This window comes from Rhea pennata, chromosome 11 (genome assembly GCF_028389875.1).
Source record: "Rhea pennata isolate bPtePen1 chromosome 11, bPtePen1.pri, whole genome shotgun sequence".
Classification (NCBI taxonomy): domain Eukaryota; kingdom Metazoa; phylum Chordata; class Aves; order Rheiformes; family Rheidae; genus Rhea; species Rhea pennata.
The window spans coordinates 5,900,137-5,921,884 of NC_084673.1; the positions used below are offsets into that span (position 1 = coordinate 5,900,137).

The 21,748-nt window shown below is 55.9% G+C and overlaps 1 protein-coding gene across 1 annotated transcript; it reads left to right on the top strand.

Moving 5' to 3' along the window:
- Positions 1–1,389: 1,389 nt before the first annotated feature.
- SLC9A6 (solute carrier family 9 member A6) lies at positions 1,390–21,120 on the top strand (the record flags this gene model as incomplete). The annotated part of the gene is given in 17 exon segments (XM_062585037.1): positions 1,390–1,452; positions 1,454–1,748; positions 5,228–5,427; positions 5,695–5,772; positions 6,483–6,559; positions 7,517–7,629; positions 9,850–9,955; positions 12,374–12,515; positions 12,735–12,840; positions 13,027–13,115; positions 13,332–13,445; positions 15,011–15,122; positions 15,639–15,792; positions 16,070–16,100; positions 17,378–17,457; positions 17,709–17,814; positions 18,406–21,120. Coding segments are annotated over 17 exon segments (2,142 nt in total), but the record flags the coding sequence as incomplete, so codon positions are not given.
- Positions 21,121–21,748: the final 628 nt, after the last annotated feature.

The window sequence follows — 21,748 nt, forward strand, 5'->3', positions numbered from 1 at the left end:
GGGGGCGTGGCGCACGGCGGCGGGGGGCGTGGCGCACGGCGGCGGGGGGCGTGGCGTCACGGCGGCAGGGGGCGTGGCGGCACGGCGGCGGGGGGCGTGGCGGCACGGCGGAGGCGGGCGTGGCGCCGGGCCTCGTTTTCCCACGGGATCCCCCATTCACAACGGCCGGGTCGGGAGTAAACCTCGAGTTTTACGGGGTTCACAATTACGAAGGCAGTCCCGGGTTGGGGCTGGAGCAAACCCCGAGGGACAGAGCTGTCCCCCCCCCCAAGGGACTAAGGTTCCTCCTCCCCGCGAGCAGTGCTGAAGCCGTTTGGGGCTTTGGCTTCATTTTCGTTGTCCATGTGTTTAACCTCGAAGCTCGAGGGACCCTTGGAAGGAAAAAGAGACGTGGCAGCGTGTCCAGGCAAGGCAGGGCAACCCCGGCTTCCCGGCACAGCCACGCTGCCCTCCTACAGCCTGTATCTTCCGTGCCCTACAGGCACAAAAACTATCACTTGAGGGTGTTTTCTGCAAATCACCTTTAAGCAGATTACTGCAGCGTTTACTGGAGTCCTTGTCCCGAAGGCTGCACAAATCTGCCCATTTCCAGCAGTGGTAATGGAGACCAGGCCCTCACCCCACCTTGGGGCTGCAGACGGTAAGGCTCCACTCGGCCAGGCTATGTGGAGCCCGTGCACACAGCGTGGTGTCAGCGCATCTTCTCCCAGCAGGATCCCCTGCCAGCCCGGCCTTGGGTAGCCTGATGCATGCCCCTCCAACGCACCTCATGAACAAAACCTCAATCACTCATCTGGGGGGTCTCGCAAAGCTAGGGCCTGCATAAAATTTCTTTCTTGCAATCTTGCTACCCTTTTTAAAAAGCCATTTTTATCCTGGCAATCTTGCAAAGCTATCCCCTCACAATCCTGCAAACTACTTTTTGCACCCTTGAGACCTGTTCTTTTCCCTTGCAAGCTTGCAACCCCTTCTTTGCATTTTTGCCTTTCCTTTATTATCTTGCAACTCCCTCTCCTTTGCACCCTTACTTATTTTTTCCCTTACAAACCTCTTTCTGCACATCTTTGCATTTTTTTTCCTTTGCAAGCTTGCACCCCGCCCTTTTCCTACATCCTTCCAACCTTTTTCCCCTTGCAAACTTGCAAACCCCCTTCCCCGCAGCTGGGCAATGTTTTCCCCTTGCAAGCTTGCAAAACCCATTCCCCACACTTGTGCAATCGGTTTTTCCCTTGCAAGTTTGCAACCCCCCCTTCCCCACATCCGTGCAACCAGTTTCTCCCTTGCAAGCTGGCAAACCCTCTTCTTTGCCCCCTTGCAGCCCCCTTCCCGTCGCGGACGCCCTGCCGCGGCCCCGCCGCCGTCCCCGCCCCGCGCCGCGCCGCGCCGGGGGGCGGCGGCGCCTGCGCGCTGCGCCCAGCGCCGCTTCCTGGTGGCGGCGGGGCCGGGCCGGGCCGAGCCGAGCCGCGCCGGGGCGATGGCGGCGCCGCGGCGGCGGCCGGGGCCGGGGCTGGCGGCGGCGGCGGCGCTGCTGTGGGCGCGGGCGGCGGCGGGCGCGCAGGCGGCGGCGCGGCCCGGGGCGCTGGAGGAGGAGATCGTGTCGGAGAAGGCGGCGGAGGAGAGTCACCGGCAGGACAGCGCCAACCTGCTCGTCTTCATCCTGCTGCTCACCCTCACCATCCTCACCATCTGGCTCTTCAAGCACCGCCGCGCCCGCTTCCTGCACGAGACCGGGCTGGCCATGATCTACGGTGAGGGGCGACGGGCGGGGGGGGGCGGCACCCCTGCATTGCACCGCCGTGTAAGCCCCGCTTTGCGCTGCAGCCCCGCGCATGGCACCCTTTGCTCTGCACCCCCGTGTAGGGCCCCCGTGCAAGGCCCCCCTCTGCATTGCACCCCCGTGCATTACCCTCCCGTGCCAGCCCCCCCCCCCGGCATTGCCCTCCCCCTGTGCATAGCCCCCTTACGTTGCCCCCTCCTAGACTGTCTCCCTCCGTGCATGATCCCTCCCATCCGTTCCCTCCCTCCCCGTGCATTGCATTGCCCCCCCAGTGCATCGGCCCCCTGCATTGCCCCCTTGCAAGGCCTTGCATGGCCCCTTCGTTGCCCCTATGCATGGCCCTCATGCATTACCCCCGTGCAAGCCACCCTCTGCAAGGCCTTGTGCTTCCCCGCGCAAGCTGGCCCAGGCACCCTGGGCTCCCCCACACCTCTGTGCAAGCCCTGGGCACCCACCGTGCTATCTTCCCCATGCACGAGTGCCCAGGTCCCCTGTGCAAGCAGGTGCCTCCCCCCAGTGTGCGAGACCCCCACCCCTGGCTCTCCCTGCAGGGGCTGGTGCAGACCTGCGTGAGCTGGGACCATGCCAGGCCGGTTCCTGGCCCTGGACGTGCTGGTCCTCGCACCCAGGTTTCAGGGATTAGCCAGCCCCTTCCCAGGCAATCCCAGGGTGGTGCGGATTTGGGCCGGGCGCCCGGCTGGTGCCGCTGGATTTGCTGCAGCCTGTTAAGTGGGCAGGAGCCCTCCCGTCCCGAAGGGAGGGCAGTGGGGCAGCGGGCGGGCTCAGGGAAGAGGTGCTCGGGCGTTCGCAGGCTCTCTGCAGCCGATATGGTCTCCTTTGGGGTCATCCCTTTGCAGCATCCCCTTGCGTGCCGGGCATCGTGGCCCCGTCCCGGCTCGCTGCGCCGTGTCCCCGGGCCAGGCATCACCCGGGCCCTGGTGGGGCTCTCCGGCAACGCCGGCAGGCACCCCGGCTGCAGCGTTTGCAGCCGTTTGCAGCCCGTCAGGAGAAGTGCTTGCACTGCTGCTCCTACAAGCGTTCGTGCCGGCGGCAGTCCCAGGCGGAGAGCAGGGCCTGGCGATGCCGTTTGGGCAGACGCCGCTGCAGTCTGGACCTTCGCTGCATAGGGATCTTTTGGGGACTGGATTCCTCCCGCTGGGGGGACGAGACCTGGGTGAGCTGCGCAGCGAGGCCGTGGCCTGCACCGGGTGGCCTGAGGTTGCCTTGCCCGCCTGGGGTGCAACCAGAGCAGAACTGAGAGCGGTTAACCCAACCGCAGACCCTTCTCTGGATGGGGTTTATGGAGTTTAGGATTGAAAAGGCGTCTTCTGCGGAGTGCTGGAGTTAGCATCTGCTCTCCGTGCCTTTCCGCCCGTCGCCGGCTGCAGCGATGTGCGACCAGGCAGGCGCTGGCTGGCAGCGGAGACGTTGCCGGGTTCCCCAGCCGGCAGGGCACTCTGCTTAAAAGCTGTGACTTCGTGCGTTCAGGCCGCTGGCTTTGGTTATCCTAAATCTCCATTAATTGGAGGTGTCCTCCCAAACGAAGGGGTGGAGCAAAGTGCTTGAGCCCAGAGGCACGAAATCACGGTCCGTGTTTACAAATCAGCGCGAGCCCTCGGCGAAGCCGAGGCGTGCATTGCCGGCCTCCTTCCTCTTCCATTTATCCTCTTCTATTTATTCTTTCAAACTTGCCCTAACTTGGTTCTTTTCCCGGAGTTTTCTTGTGCTTCACCCTGCCTTTGCCCCCTAACGCCATCCGAGTGCTGGAGGACGAGCTGTGTCCTCTTGGCGCCCTGCTCATCGGTAAAACACATCTTTGCTGCCTGCTCTTATACACTGTGCTGAAGAGAATTATTAGCAAAATAAGTAATGTCACCAGACCGGTTGCACGGCAAAATCCCGAGTTTATTTCTGCTGCCGAGACTTTGGCGTTTTGTGTCCCGCGGCATGAGAGCCGCTTTAGGAAAGGGGCGGCGCGGTTCCCCAGGGCTTGGTGAGGCCATGGTTCTCCGGCAAGAGCTGGAAGGCTGCAGGGAGCGAGGAGGTTCGCTTCTGATCTGCTGTCCCAGCCCCCTGCGATGCTTTCAGCCTGGACAAAGCCGGCTGAAAATGTGGAAGTGCTGCACTCGGCAGCCTTTGAAATAGTTACTTAAACCTGGGCAAGAAAAGCGATAAAAAAAAAAAAACTTGTCTTTCTCTAATTTTTTTTTCTTTAAAAAAAGCAAAGACAAGTAAAACTTCTTGCATACGTCTCTTTCTGCTGAAATACTCTTGCGCCTGTGTTTCTGCTCCAAGTTACAAGCTCCCGCTTTGGGTGGATTTGCGTCTTGCACGCTGCGCGCTCTGCTCCGAGCCGACCTTGCCGAGCTGGGCACGGTTTGACGTGGCTTCGTTGTGGGAGGCCGTAGGTGGTCGGCAGCCCTAAAGCTTCGCGCGTCCAAGGTACTCAAAATTTAGGGTAGCAAAGCGACTTATTTATTTCTCCTTGGGCTGTGCTGGGGCATGTGGCTGGAGGCAGCTTCTGGAGAAGTTTAGCTTCCTTGGTTCCCTCCTGAATTGCCTGTATCTTAACTGTCTGCGGCCGCGATGTTCTCAGCCGCTCGCTACGTTTCTCGTTCCTTTTCTGCCCATCCTGTGCGCTGTCGTCGTGCCTCCCCAGGCCTGAGCTGCGGTGTCTCGGGCTTCGTTTCCAATCCCGGCTCGGAAATCCTCGGCGGCACCTCGAAAAGCCCCGCGCCTGGACGCGGGGAGCTCTGGGACGCTCTGAGGCGGTGCCCTACGGGGCGGAATAAAATGCCTGAGTTGGGGAGTCCCAAGCGCGGCGGTCGGGGCCGATGCTGTAGGTTTATCCGTCCCCTTCCCCTTATCCCGTTCCTGGCTGCAGCGGGAATTTGGCTACGAGCCGAGCGGGGCTGGCGCAGGGGGGCCCGGAGCGGCCCAGTGCCGCGGACTCCGCCGCGCTCCCGCGTGCCTCAGAGCTTGTCGTAAGCGGGAGGCTGGGAGATGGGCTCAAGATCCAAGATGTTTATGGCTCAGCGCTGCTTTAGTCCAGCCGTTTCCAAAGCCGCCTGAGCTGAAGGCTGCGTGGAAAAAGCATCTTGTGGGACGTCCTCTCCCACCCCAGCCTGCAGTTTTGCACCTGAAACGACGCTTGTGTCCCGAAGCGCAGGCTGCTCAGCTGCAGCTCGTCCGCTGCGCTGCAAATTCAGCATGCCCTGTAAATCGCTGACTTGCAACTTAACCCCCCCCCCCCCCCGGATCATCCCACATGGCAGCTGATCCGGAGGCAGCGCCGGCATGCAGGGAACGCGGGAAGGACCCGGGCGGCCGGCTCTCGGGGAGCGGGGGATTGCCGCGCGCGCGGGGCGACAGCCGCCTCGGCCCGGGGCTCGCGGGGCCGCCGGGACCCCGGCCCCTCGGCACGTCTCGCTCACGCCGGCCTCTCCGCAGGCGTCCTGGTCGGCGTGGTGCTCCGCTACGGCATCCACGTCCCCAGCGACGTCAACAACGTGACGCTGAGCTGCCAAGTGCAGACCAGCCCCGCCACGCTGCTGGTGAACGTCAGCGGCAAGTACTACGAGTACACGCTGAAGGGGGAAATCAGCGCCCAGGAGCTCAACAACGTCCAGGATAACGAAATGCTGAGGAAGGTGAGGGGGCCGGCGCGCGCGGGGAGCGCTGCTGCTCGGCCGGGGCCGAGTCGAGCGCCCGGCGCGATGAAGCTGTCGTTTCAGCTGGTCTCAGCTTGAGCCGTTTGAACTCGGGGCCGCGTCCCCGAAAGATCCCTGGCGCGTCCTCACGGTGTTCGCCTGGCGCCGCTGGCTAACACAAACTGTGTTTTCTGTCAGTCGTCTTTGAGTTTCGTCTTGCAAAATCTTAACGTCCATTTAAACCTTTTTTTTTCTTTCTTTTTGCAGGTGACTTTTGATCCCGAGGTGTTTTTCAACATTTTGCTTCCTCCGATTATATTCTATGCGGGCTACAGCTTAAAAAGGGTACGTGCCATTACAGCGCCTATGTTTTTAGTTTCTCTGCCTCCAGAGCGTTTTTAATGCTCGAGAGCGTTTTGATGCTTGGTCAGCAGGCCAAGTCTGCGGTGTCAGGTACGGCTTTTTCCCCGGTACACGCGGGATTTTGGGAAGCGGGGCTGAGCGCGCCTCGGGAGGCCGCGTCCGTCCGTCGCTCTGCCCCAGGGAAGGTCAGCAGCCGGGACGGTTTCCAGGTTTTGACCCGAGCGGAGGTTGAGGGAGGATTACGCTTCCTCAGAGATGCAGGTTCAAAGGCCGTTTTCGAGTCTTTGCGTGCGGCTGGGTCATCTGAGGCTTTTTGTGGGGTTAGGGAGGTGGGAAGGTTTTAGAAAGCAGCAAGTCGCTCGCTGGACGAGCAGCTCTCCGCGACGCAGGTTTGGAAGGAGAAGGGGAAGGAGGGTGTCTGGCATGCGGGGGGAAGAAGGAGGAATCGTGCTAGGTCAGGAAATCGATCCCCGGGACTCACAACAGCAGCTTGTTAAACACCCTGGTGCAAGGAAGCCATGTGCTTGTGCTTATTAATGCCGCATTAAGGTCTGCAGGGGCAGCCGGGCTTGTCCGGCCCCGCGGCGTCTCAGCGAGACGCGGGCTGCCGCGGGCGCTGTGCCGTCACCTGTGCCGTGGTGGGCAAGGCGCGAAATAAAGCGTTGCTCAGGGCTTTCCTCCTCTCCTTCTAGAGGCATTTCTTCAGAAACTTGGGATCGATCCTAGCGTACGCTTTTCTCGGGACTGCCATTTCCTGCCTGGTGATCGGGTGAGTAGCCTGAGCCCGAGCTGGTTCCTCCGCGCGGGTCTGAGCTCACCCGGCTGCGATGCTCTGGGCCAGGGAGCTGCAGGCGCTCACCCCAGCCTCGAAAGATAAGACGGGCTTTCTGCTCCTGCTGCTCAGTGGGGGTGAATATTGCTATTTGCTGTCCAAGCTTTCGTTCTGTGGACAGGATGGATTGCTGTCTAATTCCACTGTGTTTTTCAGTTTCTGATACCGAATATTGATATACATAGAAAGGAATGTTTTACAGTTCTGTGTACAGATTTTCTTAAAAAAAGAAATTCAAAAGCACAACAGCAAACAGAGGTAATGCACAAGACACGAGAGTAGAGGGTAGGGTCCAAGAATCGTAAGCACGAGCGCTCTCCTCCCTCGCTGGAAGCAGGTACTGAGATGCGGTCTGAGATCGCAAGCAGAGGGAGTAGCTAATTCCTGTTCTGAATAGTTGCGTGCTGGCCCGTGGAGGGTGCTTTCCGCTGGAAAGCCCGGTGGATCCAAGCAAACTCAGCATCGACATTATGTGATCCTAACTGCAGGTTTTGGCTGTTTTGAAGCCCGGCCAAGGTCGTTCCCCCAAAGTGTGTTAATACGAAACGCTGAGATGCGTTTGCAGGACGATCGCTGCTGCCCGTCCCACCAGCTCGAGGCGGGCTCGGCCTGTCTGTGGCTTTTTTTCAGCCATGCCAGGCTAGCTAAATCCCCGCCGGAGCACGTGGCGTGCGCTACGTGTGGGACGTGGTGGCGAGCACCTCCGCGTTCCCGCGCTCCCCGCTGAGACCGTAACCCCGGTGTTTCAGCCGACTCAGCTCGTGCGGCTCCCGCCTCCACTGCTCCTGTGTGTGGGTAACTTTAGGGGTTAATCTGGCAACGTCTGGGGAGCCCAACTGAAATGTTGTCTACATCTGCTTCAAATATGGGTCTTTCTGTCCTCTGATTCCACAGCTCCATCATGTACGGCTGCGTTGCCTTGATGAAAGTCACGGGGCAGCTCGGCGGAGACTTCTACTTCACCGACTGCCTCCTGTTCGGTGCTATCGTATCGGCTACTGACCCAGGTATATGAACTGGTTGTTCTTTTTTCCTCCTCTTCCCTACATTTTGCTCTGTTTTGAGTTGTGGTAAAGAGGGGAAGAAAGGAGAGAACTGAAATCTGTGGAATTTCCCTCTTTCTGAATCTCTGAGTTTATTTTAAGTTTGCGTGCAATGTTTTTAGAGAACAAAGTTGTCTCAAAAAAATTTTTTTTTGGGTTCCTTCCAGTTAAGCGTAGTATCTTTTCCAAGCCTCCCTTTTCTAAATCTTTATCTCTGCAGTGAAGTCCTAGGCAGCCTCTTCCTTACTCCACTGGGCTTTGGGGCAGGTCCGCTGTATTTCTGACGTGCTGCGCAAGCAGCTGACGCAGAGCAAGATGCCTGATTCTGGGGAGGTTTTAGTTCCTGCCTCTTAAAATTGATGTCCCCCAGCTTACGTTTTGATGGGATTTTTGGAAGGTGTTAATCTAATTGAAAATTGGTCTTAATAAAAAGTATCTTGAGGACAGTAGTGACAGCTTTGTCTGTTCAAGCACTTTGTAAAACCAAACTGTGAAAAACCTTGACCTTGTTCAACTGAATTTCAGTTAGTTCGGAATTGTTTTCACATGGCAGCTGTTGAGCTGCGTGTTCCAACTTCACCTAAAAACACGAGACTGCGCAAAGCCTCTTCCTTCCTCCTGTCCTGTGCCGAACAGATCTTGAATTTCTTCCTTTGCAGCTTGGCTGCTGTGTTTGAGAATAGCGTGGCGGGGCTTGGGGAGGAGGCAGCCTCATCCGCCTGCCGGCACTGCTGTGGCTCCAGGAGGTCTTTTTAGAAGCAGGTAGTGGTCAGTTTTTTGTGGAAAGGGGAAATCACATTCCTGGATGAGCCAAGTCTTTGCTCCTTTTGAAAGAAGTGTCCATGGTTGTCATTTCTGGATGAATTTGGACTCAACTTGCTCATCCTGAGAATTGATCGTTCCCATTTTCAAAGGCAAAAAGCATTATGCGTATGTGTGCATGTGTATACGTACACACGCACACACATATATATACATACACACGTAGATATTTTTTTCAATAATAATGCTGCAGAATATAACCTTTTCCACTGCAGCAGCCACATCTGTCTATGAAGTGGAGATCCGAGATGTGCATTCTCGATGAGGTTTTAATGAATTTTTTGTTTGTGCTTCCCTAAAATTTGCTAAGTATTGGTATGCTATTTAGTGCTGACGTTTTTATTAAAAACAATCTTTTTTTAAAAAAAAAGTGAAAGCGATTTCCCAGCTTTGCTGAGCACATCCTGGGGGAGGGCGTTCCCACGTGCCTCCTTGGATGGAGCCCGGAGGCTGCGGGATCTCGGCGTCTTCCCCGAAACGGGGAGCCGCCGTTGAGAGGGGCGTGCGTTTGGGAAGGGATGGATCCCTCTGGTGTGCAGGGATGGATCCCTGGCGGTCGCTTTGAAGGGCTTTTGGAGCCGCTGCCGGATCGAGCCCAGCCCGCTGCAGCGCGGCGCTGTGTGCCGTGCCGTGCGCTGCGTCGTGCTTGCTTTGGAGGTTGCCTGGCTTTTGTACGGGTGCACAAAGCCTGTTGTGCTTTCGATACCTCGGAGCCGCGGGATTGCGGAGAGCGGTGAGCGCGCTCCGACCTCTGTTACGTGGCCGCGGATCACGAGAAACCCCCAAATGGGATTTGGGCCCGTGCCTGGCTCTTCCTGCTTAGGTCTGAAATGCAAACGCGTCCGTGCCAGCACTTCCCGGCGTGTCGCCCCGCGTTGCATCAACTCCCGGGGCTTCTCTCGGGGCGTCGGGCGGACGGAAACGACAGCCGTCCGTCCGAGACGGGAGGCGGACGCCCCTCGCGAGCCCCCGTCCCTGCCGCGACGCGGGACGTCCGTGCGCGGACGCTCCGAGCCAGCTCCGGTCCGGAGCGGCTGGAGAGCTCGTGTGGACGCGGTGCCACAGCCCGGCCCGCGGTGCCGGCGCTCGGAGCTGCGGGAGGGTCTCGGGCACGTCCGCCTGCGACGCGTGGCAGCCGGCGTGTGCTTTAATACCCGGAGAGAGAGGGTAGAGCCGGGTCGCAAAGCGGGTGCAAGGCTTGGAGGGCAGACGGAAGAAGGTCGCAAGGGGCACGGGCGGGAGCGTTGCAGCGGACGGGCTCGGACGTGCGGGGCGGCGGCTTTCCGCAGGGGATGTTTTGTCTTTGATGATGCAAAAATAACGGCACCTTTCTGAATGTCTCTCTATTTTTCTATTTGTCAGTGACTGTTCTTGCCATATTCCATGAGCTCCAGGTTGATGTTGAGCTGTATGCCCTTCTCTTTGGCGAAAGCGTCCTCAATGATGCCGTTGCCATAGTGCTGTCTTCGTAAGTGTGTTCTGTTTTTATTTTTAATTGTTGTATGTGTTACATGTCAGGCGGTGGGGGAGCCACCTGCCCTTGCTCCTCTCAGATAAGAGCATCAGTAGTTGCAAGACCAGGATTCCCTATTAACACTCCCTGAAAGCCATAGTGACCTCCAGATTAGTCTCTTCACTGAAGATTGCTGTTTGGGAGCGTGGGTCATCATTACAACTACCCTGTCTATGATGTATAGTTTAATTTGTTTCTTTTATGGCCTGTTGACCTCATCAGAAGGAATTTTTTATGTCCTCTGAAATGAAAAAAGCATCATGTCTGCTCTTCAGCCAGAGTATCCCCCTGAAACCCCTCTCAGGTGGGCTTGCTCCTACTTCCTTGGCCTCCTATCCACAAATTCCTGCTTTGGCTTAGGTGGAAACAGTTGGTAAAGCAGCTGTGTCCTTCCTCTGCCCCCTTTCCTGCACCAAGGGTGTGACGTTTCTTACAACTGGGGTTAATATACTGGACTGAACATCCACACTGGAAACTTGGTGGCTCCCTAAAGGACGTTTTAAAACATTTTGGCACATAGAGCATATTTTATCTGCATTTTCATCGTGTTGTCGTCATGGGAGTTTGTTTGGAAATGCATAATATCTGCAATCGTGACAGGTTAACTTATAGCTAAGACTAATGCAGAAGGTGTTTCCGGAGTACTCGTCACTCCAGCGTGCTGATTGCGTGGGCTTTGCTGATGTGTAGGCACTAAGTAGCGTGTCGTGAGCCTCGTGTCTCACCTGGGTTGCATTTACTATGCGCAGCGGTGCTGCTGAGGTGTCTGGAGCTGTTGGTGTCGCTCGCTCTGGCTCTCGGCTGGACGTGTCAGCGCCGGGGCGAGAGCAGACGCTGCGCAGCCGGGTCCCGTCCGCGGTCCGCAGCGAGCGGGAGAGGGCTGGCGGGGCGGTTCGACGGCCGCCCCGCAGCACGCGGGGCTGCGCGGGGGCCCCCGGGCGGGCAGCGCGTGGCCCTTCGAAACCCTGCCGCCGCGGCTCTCCGTCGGCTCCCGCGTGCCCGGCCCGAGGGGGCTGACGCTGGCCGAGGCGCGTGCGGCGGCGGAGGGAGGTGTCGCGGGGCCCGGCGGGGCACACGGAGGGCAGCGGTGGTGGGAGCGTTTTCCTAGCGGCTCGAGAAGCAAAACCAGAGAGAAAGCTGCAAGAGGTTAAAATGCAAAACCAACCTCCATGCAGAGGAAATGAAACCAGTGTGGATTAAAAAAAAAAAAAAGAAGAAGAAGAATATGCTGGTGAATGGAAAGTGAAAGGTAGGATTGAGGAAAGAAATCAAATCACAGGATAAATTTGTGGCTTTCAGTGTTTTTCTTTTTTCTTTTTTTTTTTTTAAAAAAAAAACAACCAAAACCAAATGCAGAAGAGTTGAAATGCACTAAAAGCAGAGCAGCTTTGCAAGGGCAGCGACGTGTTGCAAATGGTCGACCTGTCAGGCAGATTGCAGAGAGTATTGGTGTGCAAATAGGGGCGAAAGCCGCAGGATGCCCGTGTCAGACGGTAACTTTCCGTTGCAGCGTACGGTGGGAGGTTAAGCGGCAGCCGCTGAAAGTTCACATCCAGGAGCTTTAGCGGAGCCAGCCAGGGAGTGCCAGCTGGGAAGTTAATGTTTTCCATAAGTTTGCATCAGAGCAAGCTAATAGTGAGTCAGTGCTGAAATGGGGCTTCGAAGACGAACGCGGGTTCTTCCGTGTCTCACCCTTTGCAGGTAAAACGGTGGAACAGCTCGTACAACGCTCAGTTAACCCAGTGTTAGAAGTAAGAAACTTCAGAAATATAATCAGCCTGGACCGATGGGCTGCCGTCACAGCTGACTAATTTATCATTGCATAAAAAAGCTATGTTAAAGTTTAGTTGATAAGGTGATAGCACTGCTGTTGGAACGGGCACTGTGCCATTCGCCTTATTACCATGTGATATTTCACTTCAGATCTGTGCAAAATAAATGTAGCACACGTTAAATGCAATAAAGGTGAGTGGGGGTATTCCCGTCAACGGAGAGAGATGTAGGGTTCCTGCTTGAACGCTTTGTGGTCCCAAAGCACCTGACCTTAAAGAGGGCTGATGCCACCACCCGCCGCCCAAAATACCATCAGAATTGAAGAGTTGTCACCCAGCAAACCGGTGATTGCACAAGAGATGATTCTTGGCCTGATGCTTTTTAACATCTAGAAGGAGCAAGTGCAGGGCCTTGCCTGGGAGGGGTGGCGAGGGACACAGGACACTGCCTGGAGCAGATCCCAAGGCGGATGCTGAATTCGCCGTGCCGCGAGCGCAGGGGGCCGCGGCCCGGCCGAGGAGCGGGGCCGGGGCCGTCCCTTGCCTCGGACCTGCTGAGCCTTTTGTTCTTGTGGGTGTTTTTTTTTCTCTCTCTTTACAGGTCGATTGTTGCGTACCAGCCAGCGGGTGACAACAGCCACACGTTTGATGTCACGGCGATGTTCAAGTCTATTGGGATCTTCCTGGGGATTTTCAGTGGATCTTTTGCAATGGGGGCAGCTACTGGAGTTGTGACAGCATTAATATCCTTTTCGTTGGCTTTTCCAAGTATTTACACAACAGCAGCTCGTTTTACTGCACTGCGTTTCTCCCAGATCCAAGGTTTTGTGGTTTTCTTGCCTACATTGACAAAAAGCAGTGACACAGCTTGTTTTGATATCGGGTTGCAGTGATGTAGAACTAGAGTTGATACCCTCTTTAGCATGTGGTTTCTCTCCAAGTTGTCCTTAACAGTCTGCAACGTCACCAAGTTCACCAAACTCCGGGAGTTCCCGTTGCTGGAGACCGGCCTGTTCTTCCTGATGTCCTGGAGCACCTTCCTGCTGGCCGAAGCGTGTGGCTTCACAGGCGAGCTCCAGCGCGGCCCGGGGACGGTGCTGGCGGTGTATCTCGGTCGCCGCCGGTGCACGCCCGCGGCGGGCGCAAGCGCGGTTGCTGGCGGTTGTGCGGGCGCTGCGTTCAGGCCCCGCGGTGCCCGCGTGCAGCTCGGCCCGTTCCCGTGGCCGGAGGCTAACGTGACGCTCTGCTCCCCAGGTGTGGTGGCCGTGCTGTTCTGCGGGATCACTCAGGCCCATTACACCTACAACAACTTATCTACCGAGTCCCAACACAGAACCAAGCAGGTGAGAGCGGCTCAGCCCTGTTCAGCCTCTCTGAATTTCAAGTTCCGTATTTTTTTCTTTCCTTTTAGCCAGAATTAGGTATATCGGTCTGTAAACAGCTGGATTTTATTAGAGTTGCTTCTGCAGAAGTATTTATTGCATGATGAATGGGCTATCATGTTTTTCTTGTTGAATCTGTGCTGTTTGACTTGCTTTTAATTGCTTTTTCTCTTTCAGTTGTTCGAGCTTCTGAATTTCTTGGCAGAAAACTTCATCTTCTCCTACATGGGACTTGCACTGTTCACCTTCCAGAACCACGTCTTTAACCCTACCTTTGTGGTAGGCGCTTTCGTATCCTTTCCAGGAGTCCATCTGATAAAACAAGAAAAGAAAGGGAGAGATGCCTCATTCCTAGTTAGTGCTTTTCATTCAAATGGGTTTTTTATTTTCTTTCTCAGTCAATCTGGCTTTATTTTTAAAAGTACGGGGATTTCTCCTTGTGGCTTCGCTGGTTATTTTAAAAAGACGGAGTTTTTTTTTTTTTCCTCCCCTCAGTTTTTCTGTTTTATTCTGTGTTGCCTGCTTCCTGGGGCGCTAGAAGCAGCTGCTGCGGGGATGCGGCGTTCGATGCCAGCGTGGGGCTGAGGCACCGAGCTCTGTCACGTTGCAAAGCAGTGCAGGGTAGGACGGTAGTGGCTTTGCAAAGAGGGACCTCCAGGTGTAGCAAGCCATTTGCTTCCTCTTTTCTCTACCATCCCGTTTGGTTAAGCCTGAAAAAAGCTGTTGTCAAGTGAGCACTGTTGAAGCTGCGGTGCTGAAGCCTCTGAATGATGTAGTGAGAAAGGATTTCCCCTTCTGCAAGCTAATGCTGATGAGGGCAAGCTAACGCACCTGGGGCTCGGGGAAGAGAGGAAGGAATTCACTTCGTACCAAGCCAGTTCAGATGTGTGAAAGTATTTTCACCCTTTGCTTGCACTGAAGCTGGTTTTTACTGATAAATAACGTGTTGTTAGCTTTGGCAGTGTTGGTGCAGGGACTTGCAGTGGGGTCTGCTGAATTTCCCGGTTTGGCTTTTGCAGGGCTGCGGGGCGGGTAGGAAGGAGCGCAGAGCCTGGAAAAGCCACTTGGGTAGTTCGGTTGAAATCTTGTGCTGTGCCTATTCGGTAGGAACTGGCTAACTCGCTGATGAAATAGCTCATTCACGAGAGAGATCATGAAATACGCCTCTTATGCAAATTCATGATTTTCAGGAAAGAGCATAAAAGCTGGAAGCACTTTACGTATTATTCTAGGCTTCACTAAATTCTGGCTCCAAGATTTTTTTGCCATCTGGGTGCTGGTATTAAAAGACTCAGCTTCAAAGATAAAAGCAATATGAAGGGGCTGGTGATTCTTGTATCTCCCCGGCTATGAAAACAGAATATTAGTTTTTTTTTTTTTCCTACGTGCCTGCTGTTCTCATTTTGCTGAATAATCTTTGGGAATTGGGTTTGCCTTAAAGCTTCAAACCTAGCTGCAAAGGGTGGTGTGCCGGGAAATGTCAGAGAGGTCTTGCTAGCTGTGAAAACCTGAGCTTTGCAAAGGGCAAATAATTCTTGTGGTGGAAAATGAGCACAGCAGGGGAGAGCGCAGAGCGGGAAGCGGTGGTTTCTCTCCCCTCCGTGTTGCCTAACCTGTTGTTTCACCCTGCGTCTTTGTGCTTTTCTCGGTGTGATGTTCCTGCGTTGCAGTGTGGGTGTCGCTTCGGTGAGGCAGTAGCGCTCGGAGCTGGGCTCTTTTCTCTGCATTGGAAGGACCAACGTGTTTCTGAAGCTCCTCACCGTTTCTGCTGCACAGTAGGGATTGGCTGTGCGCGCTACGGTGGGATACAAGGGGAGACTTAGGAAGAGCAGTTTCCTTAACATGTGCAAATGTAGCTTGCTATCTTCCTAGGAAGAGCTGCCAATATATACCCGTTGTCATTTTTACTGAATCTGGGGAGAAGAAATAAGATTGGAACAAATTTGCAGCACATGATGATGTTTGCCGGTATGTTAGCACATCCTTGTCTCCAAATGCGTGGCCCATGTGCACTTCCTCACCCCCCTCGGTCTACGGGGGTATTCCTTCTCCAACTTTAGACCTTTCGTGGGAAAAGTCTGGAGAAGAGGCTGGGCAGGGGAGGGCTCCTTTTGGCTCACCACTGTTAGTGCCCCAGGTTGGAGACATAATTACGGTATCTTCTGGCCGTGCGCTTGAGTGAACAGTGGAGCAGGGGAGTGGGAAGGAGAGTTGGCCTCCCTGGGCGTGTTTAGTTGGAAAATGGTGGTGGTAACACCGAACTTCACAACATAAGCTTAAAGCATCCCTGTTAAAACGCTGTAAGCTCTGATGGTGAACGTCCTGCTGGATGAACAGAGCTGAGCCAGGCGCGTGGGGCCGGGGAGGCTGGGCAGCGTTGGGTATGTCCAGGTCGGGAGGTCCCCGCGCGTGGCCCGGACGCGGGAGGTGGTCACCTGCCCCGCAGGCTAACCGAGCTCCTCCGCCGGTGCCGTCCCCACGCAGGGCTGCGAGGAGCCATGGCGTTCGCCTTGGCCATCCGCGACACGGCCACCTACGCCCGGCAGATGATGTTCAGCACCACGCTCCTCATCGTCTTCTTCACGGTGTGGGTTTTCGGCGGGGGCACCACGGCCATGCTGTCGTGCCTCAATATCCGGTGAGTGCGGCGGTGCCGGCGCGGTGCCGCCTGCCTCGCGCCCCGAAACGGAGGCGCTCGCCGTTCCTCGTCGCCTCGGCATCGTGCCTCCCGGCCCCGCTGCGGCAGCTCACGGCAGCTCGCGGCCTTGGCGTGCTAGCCGCCTCTGCCCTCCTGCGAGGGGAAACCAGCAAAAGGACTCGGCTTGCCCTAACACCAACCGCCTTGCCCCGGCGCGGTGGTACGTGTCCGTGCGGGAGCGCATGTCCTCACCGTGTCCTTGTTTTCTCCTCCTCAGAGTTGGTGTGGATGCAGATCAGGAAAACGTGGTGAGTCCCCAGCCCTTGGGTGCTCTCTGGAGGGGAGCTGGCGCTGCGCTCTTGGGTGCGGAGAGCGCAGCTGAGGTCGTGTGAATGCTCCTCTGTGCTCGTCTCCCTCCCAGCTGTAGCAGGGTTCTTAGCTCCCTTGGTGAAAGAGTTTGCAGTCGGCACGAACGATTTTTCTGTGCCCTCTGTAGCTGCGACTGAGGCCTCCTTTTATTCGGCTTGAAAGACGGTGGAAATAACACCGCACTGTTCAGTCAGTCCAGACTACTGCCCCGATACATCTGGTTTTGCTTTCTTAGTATAAACATGGAAGCAAGAAAACGTGATGTGTCCCTGAAATGGAAATCAAAATGAACGTGACATGGAGGATTCAGGGTTATCACTGGAGCCTTCCTGCCCCTGAGGTTGCACTTTGCGTGTTAAGAACACGTAAGCCCGCTCTCTGCCTCCTCCCCGTACACGATGCAGGACAGAAATGCCTTTTACTGATCCATTTTATGTAGCCTCTTCGGTCCCGTTTTTACCCAGAGGCGGTTTCTGCTCTGCCCTCCTGTCCCCGTGTGCAGTTACGTGGCGCAGTGAGAAACACGGACCGCGGCGCGGGAGCTGCCTGGTAGCCCAGAGCCGTCTGGGCTGCAGGACGGCCCCGGCGCTTGCAGCCCGGTCGTGTTGTGGCTGAGACTCACTGATTTCCGTGCAAGCTCGGCCCCTTGGAGGGTGGTTTTAATTTGGAGCCGTTTACTGAGCTGTTCAGTTCCTGGTGAGGAAGTGTCAAATGCTAGAGGCAGCCCAGAGCCGTAAGTCCAAAAGCCATTTTTTTACAAAATATGTAGTATTCAGTCACCTCCAATCAGTTTTATACCTTTTCCCCAACCCAAAGGAAGGCAGCAATCCCCACGACACAGGATTATTTGCATGTAACGTCTCAGGCGAGATCGATGGAGGTTGGACCTGTCAGTCTCTGTTAAACCTGATGTCTGGATGCAGCTGCTGGGGCCGGAAGCTGGAAGGCTGCGGCAGCAAAACGGCCGCTCTGGGCTCGCCCTGCTTTGGTGCTGCCTCCCCGAGGCGGCCCTACGCCACTCGATGCACGACGCATCTAGTGCTGGAAGGACTTTAGCCTAGCAGGGTCCGAACATCCTTATTGCTCCCGGCAGTCCAGAGGTTTCCCCGGGGAAGGCAGCGGGCAGGTTCCCTCGGGGGCAACGCGGTGCGCCGCGGTTCTCCGAGCGCGGTCGGTGCGTCGTCCTGCCCTCGTTTAACGCTTTGCTCTCTCGCAGGGCGTCCCGGAGAGCGAGAGGAGGAGTACGAAGGCGGAAAGCGCCTGGCTCTTCCGCATGTGGTACAACTTCGACCACAAGTATCCTTGACGGGCGGCGCAGCGCGGTGCCCCCGCGCCTGGCGCGCTCCCCGGCAGAGGCGGCGGCGCTCGCTTCCCCGTCGCGCTCTCGGGCCTTGCTTCGCGCCTTCTCGCGTCCGCGGCTAGCGGTGACCGCTCGGTCGCGGCCGGGCTCTTGCAGGCTGGAGGTGGTAGGAGATGTCTCCGGAAACTGGGATGCTGGACGTGCCGACATCGCCGTGTTCCTGCCTCTTCCTTAACCGACCCCGTAGCTATCTGAAGCCTCTGCTGACGCACAGCGGGCCTCCGCTCACGACCACGCTCCCGGCGTGCTGCGGGCCTGTTGCCAGGTGCCTGACAAGTCCGCAGGCCTACGAGGTGAGTCTGGTGCCGCCTCGCGGGTCCTTTCTGTCCCGGTCTTGGTGGAGTTTGAGACGTTTACGTCTCTCCGTAGCCTTTGGATGCAAAATGCATCCAAAGGGCCGGGTTTGCTGGCTGGGCTTGGTCTCCCGGGCTCTGCAGATAGCGGAGCGGGAGCTGGCAGCGCTGAGGGATCACCGTGCCAGGCAGCCCCACGCAGCGGGAGCTCTCCGTAGCAGGAGCTACCGTGTCCCGCTTGCAAAGCATCCGCGTCGAGCTGCCTGCACAGAGAGATGGCTGTGGTGGGTTTCTCATGCGGGTCCTGTAGTCACGGGAGTTTTTAGTCCAGTTAAAGCCAGTCAAAAATGCGTTCATCATATATCTGAATATAGCGTCAGAAAAGAGAGTCAAGAAGCCTTTCTAAATAGCCTGCAGAGAAGTTGATGTGTTATGCAAGTCTGCTAGACTCAAAGATGATTTGCGGCACGTCTGGTTGCGATTACCGCGAGGGAGAGCCCGGGATTTGGGCTCGTCGGCTGCGGCCGGGCGATTCCAATCGTCCCCGTCCAGGAAGAGCTAACCAACGCTTCCTTTCTGTCCGTTACCCAGAATCAGGAGCAGCTGAAGGACGACGACTCCGACCTCATTTTGAACGACGGGGACATCAGCCTGACGTACGGGGATTCCACCGTGAACACCGATTCGGTCGTGTCCAGTGGCGCGTCGCGGCGGTTCGTAGGAAACAGCTCCGAGGATGCGCTGGATCGGGAGCTTGCTTTTGGGGACCATGAACTTGTAATCCGGGGAACGCGCCTGGTTCTTCCCATGGACGACTCGGAGCCACCGTCAAACGTCCTGGATAGCGCAAGGCATGGTCCAGCATAAGGTTGCTCGGTTAATTGACAGTAATATTTGCATATATGATCAAGAAATATGTACTACCTAAAGTCTAATGCATGTCTCAAAATGTCTAAGCTGTATAAATATTATTTATATGGTGTCAGAAGAATATAAATATTCTCTGCCAAGCACTTGTAAAGAACAAGCTGCAAATTTAAGTTAAAAACTGTGTTGACTGCACTGTGTAGGGTGGAACTGTTTTAGCGTAAGGATCTTTTGCACACAGTGAGCTTCTTTTATGGTGTGATTTGATGAAGGGTTTAGGCTCCAGCTGGGTAAGTAAAGGAGCTGACTCCCTGTTCGTCCTCTGTACCTGGGAGAGCGGGGTAGGCAAGCGGTGGCGAACGATGTAAATTACTTTCTATTCAGATAGGGAATTTTGTCTCTGGCCTTTGGATAGTCACATTAAAACGTCGGCGAAATGTCTGCCTGCAGCCTGTCTTGCGGGCGGCGGCCAGCAATAACCTCCTCCGCTTTGCGGGAACCTGCGCAGGGACGCTCGTCCCGGCGGAGGGCTCGAGGCAACGGGGGAAGAGCTTCTTACCTGAAGCGACCTGTCTCCTCCGCCCGAGCCAGCGCTTCGGCAGGCGCCCGGCAGACCTCAGCCGGAGCCGCGGCGCGCGGCGATTCCGGCTTTGCGGCCGCTTGGAGCGGAGCCCGGGGAAGCGGGAGGGCGGGAGGCTGAGCCTGCGCGCGCGCTGGGCGCAAAGGGGCGATCCCGTCCCGGCGGCGCGAGCCTTAGGGCTCGGGGCCGAGCCCCCCGCGCAGCCCTGACCGTTGCACTTCCTTTAACAGCGCCTTCGCATGCCGCGTGTCTGTAATCCTGCTCTCTCCCACGTCGCTTTCCATTTACTGAGCAACCTTTGCGAGTTGGTCTGTTTATTTTATTTTTTTTTTTTTTTGGGGGGGGGGGATGGGTTTGCTTGTCTGTTTTGTTGTTTTCCCAAGGCAGAGCACAGAACAATTTGCGATTTCGCACTAGTGTTACAGGATTTACTCCGTAGTTACGGAAATGGCTAAAGGTGCAGTGAAATTTGTTGACCCTGACATCTTCTTCCCCCCCTGCCCCGAGAAGGGGAAAACACAGAAATTTACCGTATGCAATTTTATTGCCTGTTTTAGCTGCAGCCTTGCCGTACAAAACTTGCAGGGTTACGGGAGTGCTGCAAGCCTGCTCTGGAGTTCGCCCGCTCTGTGCTAAAAGGAGAATTTGTGCAATGAGAGCAAGGTGAGGCCGAGCACTCCCGGCTCCCCTTGGAGCATCCCTCGGGATCAGACCCGGCCCTCCGAGCGGTTTCCCTCCGGCTCTTGTCCCCAGCACTACCTGAGAGTTGGAGGAGACAGGAAATACCGAAATTTTACATGTGTTTTTATAGTTGAGAAATTAAATTTAAACTTTTGTTTTTCATTTTCTCAGGTCTAAGTAACATTGCCTTAAATGTACTGAAGTTAAACTAATTGTTTTGGCAGTTTATCCCCAAAAAGTACTTTTTTTCTTTCTTTTTTTTTCTTTTTCCTTCTGAACAAACTATATAGGCGTTGCCATAGGGCTCCTTGCGAAGGGGGGCACGCTCTGGTTGTATTTAGGCATAGACTCTTCTTGCACCGGTATATGGCAGTTCTAGCTGTTAACGTAGCTGTTGGATTAGCGCTAGCCTCTTTGTTTCCTGCCATGCAGGATTTCCATGAGTGTGCATTTTATATAATGTCTGTAACTTAACTTTGTGTGTTTAAAAAAGAAAAAAAAAAGTTGGTACATGTTGACTTTAAGTTTACTGCATCGCTTCTACATCTGTTTTTTTTTCTGTATAGTCTACGAATTCAATTTACAAAAAATAAAAATTCAGGGTGGTACAGCCGGGGGTGCGGAGCACGGCGGCTGCTGGGATCCGCTGCTGCTGCGAGCACGTGGTGGGGCCGCTGGGTCCCTCCCAAGGGTCCCAGCCCCACCACTGCTGCCCAGGGCCTCGAGCCCTCGTGTTTTGTGCTGCCTGAAACCTCTCCAGGAGTCAGGAGCGGTAAATCCGGGTGTCATCGCTTGCGTGATTGCACCAAGCACTAAGGGTACGCGGCACCTTGGAGAACCAAGTCGTTGAGACCTTTTGCCAAGCAGATGAGGCAGCGCCAAGCAGGTAGTTCATAGCTCACCTGAAGCTCTAGAGAAGGTGCCCTTCTCCTGTAAATTGAATTTACATGTTTTTTTGCACATGAAAAAGCATTGTAGGTAAAGTTACGGTTTGTACTAATACTGTCAACTTGTGCGGTATCGGCATTAACTCTGTAGCTGTGGTGTTTGTGCAGCTGATCTGTGATAGCTGGTGATCACTGTTGGACCTTCTGTTTACACTGACTAAATCCCTTCCTGTTGCGTTGTACTGTGAAAGAAGGATTATGGGCCTATAAAAGATTTTTTTTTTTCTGGAATTGTGCGTGCCGTTTCATTAATTCACACGGGAATAAATCCGTAGCAAAGATGTGATGTTTTGACCTTCTTAGTCGGGGTGGGAGGGGGGTTGTCCACGGCCTTCGGTGAAGGGGTCAAGGAGGGAGCCGCGCGCGGGGGCCTCGGTGCAGAGCGGGTCGGTGGGTGGTCGGGCCGGCGAACCCTCTCCCGGGACGCCGGATATCGCCCTTGCCTCTGCTCGCCAGCGGGAACTTCCCAGCTGTAAAGGCAAGGGCAGCTCTGCTGCACTGTTGCTGCAAAACCTGCGCCCACCCGGACCGAGGAGGACGGTGAACGTGCGCAGAAATTTAGGCAGGGGCTTTATTTAACCCCCCCTCCCCCCCCAAAAAAAAAGGAAAAACAAGGCTTTCATGATGGAATGATTTTTATTTTAATCCGTTCGGCATCCCAGCGCTGCAGCCGGTGCGAGGGCGTCCGCTGGGCTTTGCCGAGGTCCCGCGGTTCCCGCGCCCTCGTGCCGGGCTCGGCCGCAGCCCCGACCGCAGCTCGCGAGAGCCGCGAGCGAGAGGTGCCCGCGCGCTGCCGCTGCAGGTCCCGCGAGCCGGACGGGAGACGTAACCAAACGAAGCGGGACGTAGCCCGGGCGTT